This window comes from Staurois parvus, unplaced genomic scaffold, assembly GCF_062004578.1.
Source record: "Staurois parvus isolate SC_StPar_1 unplaced genomic scaffold, SC_StPar_1.0 ptg000122l, whole genome shotgun sequence".
NCBI lineage: Eukaryota > Metazoa > Chordata > Amphibia > Anura > Ranidae > Staurois > Staurois parvus.
The window spans coordinates 6,754,103-6,764,569 of record NW_028317918.1 but is presented as its reverse complement, the minus strand read 5'-3'; the positions used below and the strand labels follow the sequence as shown (position 1 = coordinate 6,764,569).

Sequence of the window (10,467 nt, the reverse complement as noted above, 5' to 3'; positions counted from 1 at the left end):
GTAAACAAATTTAAATGAAACATGCTTGGGGTTGAGGTTCCACATGCCCAAATATTTAATTCAGAAATACACATTAGCACCATCTTACAAGGGGGAACACAAATATGACTATAGGAATGTGGAGGGTAGATGATGTGACCACATGGGAAGAAGCGTTTTGATGTGATGCAGGGAGTATTTTGCATCTTTCTTGTTGATTGTAAGAATATGGGGTATTTAAAAACATTTGACCTCAGATGTAACAAACTTGTATTTTCCAATGCGATGCCTAAATTAGACCCACAAGAAGCCATATTCATCTTGCCTTTTTTTTCCTCTACAAAAAAGGTGACAGCAGTAGGAAGGTGGGAAAGGATGTAAGGAGCTGGATGCCACAATGTACACATCTGTATTCACCACTGGCATTGTGCCAACCCAAACATCGTATGCAACACTCATTGATCTTGGTGGCTTCTAGCCAACATTGGCATGTATTTGTTCCCAATATCATGGAAGAGTTTGTACTTTGCAAAGGAAACCACACACAAAGCATTTTACATAAAAATATATTTTTTTTATTTTTATAAAATACAAAAATGCCACAATTTCACATGTCTACATGTATTGTTGCAAAGCAAGAAAACACCCCAGCTTTGTAAGATACTTTACATACAGGTAAATAGAAATAAATTATACTTGCATCATTTTTGTGAGAAGACAAGAACCAATATGCTAATGAAACCTTTTATCAAAAGAAGTGTGTTTATTTAGTTCCCATCCATAAATTAACACAGACCTAATTATTCACCAGCATTTGCTGTGAGATTTCCAATAAACATATATTTAACTTGCTGTAAAAAATGACATCTGCAGATTGTTTTAGCCAACAAAAATGATTCTCAATGAATAAAAGTCATTCAATAAAAAGGTAGTGCAAAATGTAGACATCCACGGCAACCAATCAGATCTCTGTTTATTGTGATCAAGTGTGTCAATTTTTTAGTTACTGTATATTACTGCAGTTTGCATTGCCTAGATCGAACAGCCTGAAGCTTTACAATTATAAAAAGCATGAACCAACGAAGCTGTAAAAAGAATGTCCCAATAAAGATGGCATGATTGGATTTGGCCTACAGAAGCTGGATGTTTTCTAGACCTCAATAGCCTCCTACACTAGTAACCGTGCACATTTTTTTGTAGTTGCCATCAGATCCATAGGTGAATAGGTTGCTAGATGACTTTAACCGCTTCCCAACCACCCTATAGCAGAACTATTGCTACAGGGTGGCAGGGCTGCGCAAAATCACATGTATATATATATATACACACACACACACTTGATTTTGTATTTCCAGGTGGGAGGGCATGCTTCCTCTATAGCAGAACTACGGCTACAGGGCAGCGGAAAATACACACACACACACGATTTTGTATTCCCCAGGTAGGGGGCGCGCCACCCTACCAGCTACAGCAGTCGATCTCTGGGTCCCGGCTGAAGATTCCCCAATGGCACCCAGCGATCGCCAAGGAACACTGACAGGGGAGAGGTCTGTATGTAAACAATACAGATCTCTTCCCTGTCAGCACCAGCATGCTGCTTTGTATTGCTCTGCATTGCTACAGAATTGCATGTCTATGTTTCTATTTTCTGCCAGTCTACAAAATGTTACCCATCAACACTTGTTTGCACCACTGAATATTAAAATATATACTGTATGCTCTCTCCTGTAGTTGGTTGCTGCAAATGTTAAATACTAATGTTTTTAACAATTTGCATCAATATTTGACAGCTATCAAATGTTGATGCAAATTGTTAGATCTGTTTGAAAGGTCAGAAGGGTCTAAAACGTTGAACTGCAGAACATTTAACGCAGCACTAAACCCAAAAACAAAAATGTAATATTATTGCAACCTACCACTAATCTTTAAATTTGATGTCTGCATTGGTTTTCTTTTTAGGCTTTTTTCCTTTGCCTGGTGATCTGGATAGTAATACATTTCCTGTCTTAGGGTGGCTCCGCTACACGTGGAGGAGCAACAAAGACGCCCTTAGACAGCAGTACTGTCAATATGGGGAGAGGGTATTGTTAGATGAACTAGACTAACAGGGATGTGGACAGTTCAAGCTCTTGCTTTAACTGCTTAAAAAGGTGTTAGCTGGAGTTCATTTTTTTTCCTTTTAGGATAAAGGCTTTACATAAATGAACTAAAGTTGCCTCTTGTCAGGGGTAAATGGTTTGTTTCAACCCTCTATTCTGGGGATTCTAGTAGCACCAAGGCCTCGTTTACACGGCTTCAGCTTGTATAGGAGCAATGCATACGGCAAACTATTACAAAGCATTTGCACAGCTTTTAGCAAGCTTTGCTGAGGTCTGTAAAGAGCTCTTTGGCTTTAGTTTGTTAAATACAGATCATAATAGAAGTGGTAACTATCAATCACTTTAAACAAGATGCTAACAGACTTCATTAGGCTTCAACTTGCCTAAACACATTTACAAAAATATGGCTTTAGACGTGTTTTGGTGCGGCTTCTCTCCTGCCAGGAGAAAGGCATTCAGGAGAGCTGGGCAATCGCCCAGTGTACATAAAACCTTAAAGTGACAGTCAATGCTTGTATTAAGTCCCATTATTTAACATTCTCAAACTGCAGCGAAAGAGTTCTTTAAAGGCTTCAACAAAACTGCTCTGAGTTTAATGAAAATCTTGCAGAAAACGTCATAAAATCCACGTTTGCTAATATACAAACTAAATCACATATGAGCAAAGCCTTACAGGGGAATATTTATAATATGGGCACTTGATATCTGTACCTGTGAAGCAAGGGTTGCAATGGTCGCATTCTGAACAGGCTGCAACACCCGCTTCTGAAAAATCTTAAAAATTCTGAACCTGCACACTTTCCAACACTGCGATTCCATCACTAATAAACAGTAGCAGGCACCACAGACCACTGTAAATAGTGCGGCTCCCAAAGCACTGTAAACATCTCCTGTGATGGTCACTGCTCACAAGACAGACGTTACAATGCATAATTCAAGCAATTTTATATACATAAAAGGGAATTCTTTAGCACCTTTAGTTCAGCAGACACTGTCACGTAAATCTAAATGGCCTGAAATTTACTGCCACCATTTAAGCAATGGCCTGAAGTACTGACAGAAGAGCAGCATATCACAGTGCTGCAATCACAAGTGTCAACCATGCTCCGCAGTTAGCCCCTTAAGCTGCCATTATTGAACTCCTATCAGTCAGTCAACCCTTCTGGCAAGATCTATTGGATCTTCAATTTTCTATTGGATACCAAAACATTTAAAAGTTTAACAGAACCAAGAACTGTACCAAAGAATCATGCTTCTAAAATGCTTTGATTAAAACAAACATCATAGATCTGTCTTTTGAAATGTTATTTCAGAATATAAGACGTGGTTTTCCTAAAAGGAAAGAAATTATATATACAGTATATTTTCCTGAAATTTGCTGGCAAAATGAACACTTAAAATCTGCTCAATGCTTATTCTCTAAACCATATTAATTGCAGTAGGAACATCACGTAAAAATGTGATAGCAAAAACTAGCAAAGTTTAGAAAATATATAACAAGGTAGCGATAGCAAGTACTAATGTATGCTGAAAATAGGATAATATTCCTTTTCACTGTATTCATGAAGTCATACTGAAAAAAAAAAAGAAAGTAGTTCTCTGTGACAAAGGCTCCTAGAAGACGTGAAACATCCATACACAGCAAACCCCTTGCCTCCCCTAGAATGGCTGCTTAAAAATAGATCTATAATTGCGATGCATAAAATGTTATTTTTGTGCTTTTTTTTCAATTTTTACAATTCTACACATAGGTTTGTAACCAGGCCCAGTTGACCAAAGCAGGGTAATGGCTTGTTTCAAAATGGTATCTGAGCACTAGTTGAAAATAAGGCATTCCATTAATTGCATATTAACTAGGAATGCACATTGTGAACACTATCAAATACCTTTCTATAACAATGCTTTCTCTTCTCCCAGCCAATGATACATCACATCCCACTTCATAGCATTGACATAAATCGCATCATTCTTCAAAGTTCACCTGATGTCCCTGTAATACTGCCGACCAATCTGCTGGTTTGGCCATAAAACCTTGAGTCCATTTCTCAAGTACCCATAATTACTGAAGAGGACATTACCGGCCTGGATGGTAAGAGCTTCCTGGGATCACAGGTTAAGAGGGGCCCTGAGAGTGACTGACCACTGAATGTTTAGTGGTATGAATGGCCTTGGAGGAGCCTGAACGATGCCTTCGACGGCTGGTGTCCTCATGTCCTGAATTAGATGGATGTCTGCGGCGTCCTGACTCTTCTGCTAACGGAGGCTGAGGACACAAAGGATATATACAGAAATAACAAAAAGTAATTGCAGGTTATAAAATAGCATTACCCCATGCAATTTGAAAGGATATCATCCAGTCATGGTGGGGCTGGACCTGGGGCCCCAACTGTAACTGAGGCCCTGTGTACACATAGTGCCTCACTTTGCTACTGAAATCCGTGGCTGTCCCCTGCTGAATGGGACAGATTTATGTTTTTGGTTTTTTTGGGGTTTTTTTTTAAACATCCATGCCTGTTCAGCTTGTGTCCGGCTGAGATGGAAGGACCTTTGATAGCTCTATGGATGGCAGAATGTAAATGGACTTGTATCCATTTACATCAAGCTACCTTCGATCCACAGTTAGGTCTGGGTAAACAACCTTATTTTTGTTTTTTTTTTCCTGGACCTGGACACACAAAAGGTAGGTGGGTGTAAAATGACACAAGACCGTTTACATCAGCCTGCCCATAGAGCTGCATGAAGCTTCTGATCAAGTCCACCAGAAAAACGAACATGCAGACCTGGGCTCTTAGAAATAACGCAGCAGTATTCTGTGACCTGAGATCTTTTGCATGTTGCGGTTTTTTTTTTATCAAGACCATATGCAAGAAGATTATAAACTTTAGCCTGATCCTGTCAGACCCATGATTTAAACCAAATTTTCCAAATGCACTATGCAGTGCTAAGTTACAATTGTTACCAATTCCATCTGCTTTATAGGCCTGGGTCAGCTTTTAGTGAATGACTTACATCAACTCGGAAGTCTTCCAGTCTCTTGAATTTGCTCAGGTGGTTCTGCAGTATGGGATCTACAGACAGGTTTTTGGATTGGGAGTATTTAAGAAAGGCCCAAAACTTCTCCAGTCCATACAGTTGACCTGATTGTGACAAATAAAAGTTCAGAATATGGCAGGACAAAATAAAACAGTTTGCTATGGCACAAGTAGAGATTACTACCAGTTTCATAATCTTTCAGAGTTTCTTCCTGAAAATCCTTAAATATGTCTGGTCTAAATTTCCTTTCAAGTCCATAGCTGTAGAACCTGAAAAGGCACTCCAGGCCATACCTGCAAAAAAGTATAAAAGTAAAAATGACCGAAAGGTACAGAGTGTAGTATAGTACAGTAGGGCAGTAGTATAGTACAGCAGTAAAGTTTGGTATAATAGGAGTGCAGGATTGTTAAAGGAGGCCACCATACACCTTACAACCGGTCTGTATCCTTAATTTGTAACAAAACTAAATAATTTCACAATCCACCTAATCTGCCCAATAACTTTATATCCAATTAGACAGGTCGTTTTAATACATAGTTGTTTGTACAATCTCCTTTTAGGTATACCATCAGATCGTGACATGGGTCGTCAACATATCCAGGTGGATCACAACAATATGGTCAGGATTCATCCAAAGCCTGAAGCAGCTCTGTAGGCTAAAGCCCTCTGTTGGCTGATGTCACAGTGGCTAAATGGTAGGGCAGCATAGTGGCTAAATGGTTAGCACTTCCGCCTGGCAGTACTAGGGTCGTTGGTTCGAATCCCAGCCACAGCACCACCTGCCTGGAGTTTGCATGGTCTCCCTGTGCCTGCGTGGGTTTCCTCCGGGTACTGTGGTTTCCTCCCACACTCTAAAGACATGCTGGTAGGTGAATTGGATCCTGTCTAAATTGGCCCTAGTATGTGTATGTATGGATGTGAGTTAGGGACCATAGATTGTACGCCCCTTGAGGGTTAGGGACTGATGAGAATGTACAATATATATGTAAAGCACTGTGCAAATTGACGGCGCTAGATAAGTACCTGAAATAAATAAATAATACTATTGGCTGATTCTGGGTCACAGGAGAGCAAAAGAGAAGAATGACCCAAAAAAGCATTGCCCATACGTCTCTTTTAAAAATAGCATAAAACTCCAGAGACTTGAAGTGAAGTTCCGCTTTAACGACTGGTCCCCCGCTCCCCATTAAGGATTGGCACCTTCGGGGAGTGGGTACCCAAAATTGACAGGTACCTGCTCCCACTTCCGCTGTGATCGCCTAGGCGATCGGAAGTGGAAGTTGTCCTCCACCCTCCCTCCCTGTAGTCTTCTGGGACTTGTGACAGGTCCCAGAAGACTACGGGACCATTCAGGAAGCGCAGTGCTACTCATGCATACGCAGTGGGCACCCAGCTGTGAAGCAGCAAGCGGTCACAGCTGGGTGCCCACAATGAATATGCCAGTGCCTGGAACACCAGACGGCTGGTGAAACAGGATGCGGGAAGGATACCACGGGATCGTGGGACAGGTGAGTGGCTGTTTTATTAAAAGTCAGCAGCTACAGTTTTTGTAGCTGCTGAGTTTTAATTTTTAACAGTGTGACTTGAACTCTGCTATAAGCTGTTTTTACACTACAGATTTAAAAAGAACTTTTCAGGAGTTCTGCTTTAAAGGAGAAATGTGGGATAACAAACATATATACTCACCTATATGGCTGGAGTGTTCGCTTGATACTGTAGCTGACCCCCCCAGCCTGAAACCCGAGACTGAGAATTGAGTGATCACATGACTGCCGATCACTCAGTTCTTGATCTTCACTGAGCACAGAATGGTGATCATCAATCATTGCTCTCTGCTCTACCCCTTCAGTGCTCACTGGAGCACGTAGCTGTGGAGGGGGCAACGCACTAAGAGGCTGAGACAGCTGCTGGTCGGGTATCTGGGTGGACATTCTCAGGATCCCTGCAGAGACTGGACCAGCTTTATGACATCAGCCGACAAAGAACTTTATCCTGCAGTTGGCTGAATACTGGTCACAGGAATGCAGAAATAAAATGCAGTCCTGTGACCCAGAAGAGAAGTATGGCCAAAAAAAGCTCTGGTAACACTTCTCTTTTATTATACAAACAGCTGGTAAAAAAAAAAAAACGTGGTTCTTAACGTGGTTCTAGAGTGTAGACTTGAGGATTCATGTGTGAGCCAGACATCTCTTCTGCTATACTAAGAAAGGCGCATTTTTCTCCTGGCACAGGGCACTTTAGGGAGGCTGCTGCATACAAGCAGAGCAATGTTCTTTTAGAAATCAACAACCAGGCTGGCGAAGTTCTGCATGTCGGCACTGTACTTTCTAAAAATGAACCCATAGAAAACTGACTGCCCCACCAGAACACACTACTGTGCAGAACATGACTGGTCTGAGCCCATTGCCGACTTGTGTGTGAATCTCCTTAAAATGTAAACGGCAAATTACACAGCAATACATAGGATAGGCCAGGTAACTGCTTTTCTATACGGATAACTACTGATGTTTGTTTCATTGTATTTTACTGCAGCACCAAATGAATGCACACAGCCAATATAGCAGACAACAAATCAACAAACCATTACATTTTGGTAAAAAAAATCCTGTTTGTAGAAGTGAGATTTGGCTGATCTAAGGTTTATTTCAATTGATCATTTTTCAGAAGAATACAAGTTAGATGATTCACGTTACCTGTAGTTTTCTTTGGCATCTTCGACAGAGATTTGCTTAAACTCCTCATACATTTTCTTGTTAAAGTGATCTCTGAGGAAAAAGGACCAGAAGCGGAACAGAGTGTTCATCTCTGGGGACTGACCAATTCCCAATTTTTTTCTCTCTAAAAACAAAAGAAGAAAATGATTCAATGCACTTTTATCAATTCTGTCACACAATGGGGTAGATGCAGCGAGACAGATTTACAATATTCATGCACACGAACATAATCATTTACGGATGTTTTTACTCAGGATTTTTCTGTCCACAAGATCCTGAGTACAACGTTCCGCAATTCAAATGCATGGGTAAAATTCTTCATCCTTTTCTAGTTGCCATTTACCCGTGTGTGTAAATTACTGCACTCAAAACATAACACTTTCTAATTTTAACCCTCATTCACACAACCGCATTACACCCATTTTATATTTATGGATCTCAATACAGCTACATTGTTTTAAGTTGAGACATTCACACAGGTACGCATACGCCATTGAAAAAAAAAAAAAAAAAGTGACAATTTTTATGCATTAAAAAATGGCTCTTATTTACGCAAGAACATTTGTTCCTTGCCTTTCTGATCAGTAAAAATTTTCAGGGCTGTGTCACAGCCATGTGAATGTAGCCTTATTTTTACCTCTCTGTACTAACCCCTGTATAGACAGCAATGCACCTGTATTGAGAACAGTAAAAACTCCCATATGCAACAGGCTTAAAACCTGCCCTGGAGCACTTTTTAATGGTTCACTTGTTTGGAGAGAAATCTTAATTGCCGAGTCTATTGCAGACTTGTGCATCTATGTCCTAGTTGGCTAGCTGGAATTCTAGGGGGTCAAGCCACAAATACGCATAAAAACCTTGTAGAGGTTTATAAATAAAATAAATTAATTTGCGTCTGTCACCAATTTGCTTGATAAACAAACCGCCAATGTATATGGGGTACGACAATTAGAGCTCTGAAATTAAACAAGTCATATAGTAGAATACAATTACGGATGTGTATATATGTAAAAAGGTCACTGGATCATGTAAATTACATAGTTATGTAGCTAGTCTGGCTGAAAAAAAGACAAAAGTCCATCCAGTTCAACCATTAAAAAAAAAAAAAAGTTATAATCCTATACCCACAGGTGATCCAGAGGACAGCAAAAAAAAAAAAAACAGCACAGCATGAACCAATCTGCTACTGCTGGGAAAAAAAGAAATTCCTTCCTTATCCCCCGAGACACAATCAAATATTCTCTGGATCAACTTTACCTATACATGTTAATATCCAGTTATATTCTGTGTATCTAGGAAAGGATCCAGGCCTTTTTTAAAGCAATCCACTGAGCTGGCCAGAACCAAGTCTTGAGGGAGTCTATTCCACATTTTCACAGCTCTCACTGTGAAGAAACCTTTCCATGTTTGGAGATTAAATTTCTTGTGCTTGACATGTGCTTCTTTATTTTAGGATACTACATCTTGTAAATAGCAAAGGACAACAGTTACCAGTGGTAATATAAGTATCCGTGTCTTTAAAGAACTATATAAAATACAGATACAGATTTCAAACATCCATATTTCTGAGGGTATGTGAACCCTAACAATACACTTCTCTTATTTGTTATATGTTACTCGAATGCATTTTTGCCCTTAACATGCACTTTATACATACTTTTTTTTTTTTACCTAACTTCTGGTGAATCCCACTGTTGCCTACAAGAATTGAAATAGACTAGAATTAAATATCCCATACTTAAAAAAAGCCTATCAGAAAGACTGGGAAAGATTTTGGGATTGTGCTCGGCTCTTCAGTGATTAATATTCTTCATTATTCCTATTCTGACCTAACTTCGTTTTGGTAACTTGAAGACAGTCTAATCACTTCTGCCTGTGAACACCAGCATGGAACCAGCAAAGAGCTGATCTTCAAAATAGAAAAGAGCCTAAAGGGGTCTACAGGATTACTCTGTATAGTTGTAATAGTTGTCAGTTATTGTTGGTAGGGAACACTTCCAATGAGAAAATACAGAAATTACTGTTGCTAACCTTTTCTTCTGAGAATGCTAGTTCCTTATCGGCTATGCAGATCCAACAGCCTTTTGATTTTCTCAGTGACTGACCTGGTACAATATGTCGATTAGGAGTCCTTACTGCAATAAAATTTTACTGGCTGCATGCTTGTCATGGAAGACTTAGAATAAATTTAAAGGGACTTTGCTTCAGATATAAAAGAGCAGACTTACAGAATTCTCCAAAACCCTGTGGTCACAGACAGATCATTAGCTGTTCTGACAAAGCTTCAACATTTCCCCATGGTGCCAAAGTGTATCCACCCTTTTCCTGCCTCCTGCACATTCATATTAGCCAGTAAAGTTGCCCATTACAACAATGGACTGATAGGAATACGTGTGGTGGGAGGGAGTTGCAAGTGTTGGATCTCTGCCATTGTAAAGGACCCAGGATTTAGCCCTAATAGCTAGGTTTGGAGGGCTGATGCTGGGGTACAGACATTTCTATTGTAAATGCCATTTGATCAATTAATAACCAAGTAATACTAGTTGTCAGTATTAAGAAATGACCTTGCTGGTGCCCTGTCTTGCATAGGCTTGAAGTAAAGCATTGACACTGGCAATTCATTTCTAGCACATTAGAACATT

The 10,467-nt window shown here is 39.9% G+C and overlaps 1 protein-coding gene across 2 annotated transcripts in view; it reads right to left on the bottom strand.

Annotated features, from left to right (window-relative positions):
• Positions 1 to 531: 531 nt before the first annotated feature.
• LARP1B (La ribonucleoprotein 1B) overlaps positions 532 to 10,467 on the bottom strand; it is a 65,704-nt gene continuing 55,768 nt past the window's right edge. For both annotated transcript variants that reach the window (XM_089672195.1, XM_089672197.1), the window contains exons 16-19: positions 7,805 to 7,949; positions 5,295 to 5,404; positions 5,088 to 5,215; positions 532 to 4,341 (exon numbers count right to left, since the gene is read on the bottom strand). In XM_089672195.1, the coding sequence (XP_089528321.1) occupies positions 4,192 to 4,341; positions 5,088 to 5,215; positions 5,295 to 5,404; positions 7,805 to 7,949 (533 nt within the window). In that variant the 3' untranslated portion in view covers positions 532 to 4,191. The remainder of the gene's footprint in view (positions 4,342 to 5,087; positions 5,216 to 5,294; positions 5,405 to 7,804; positions 7,950 to 10,467) is intronic.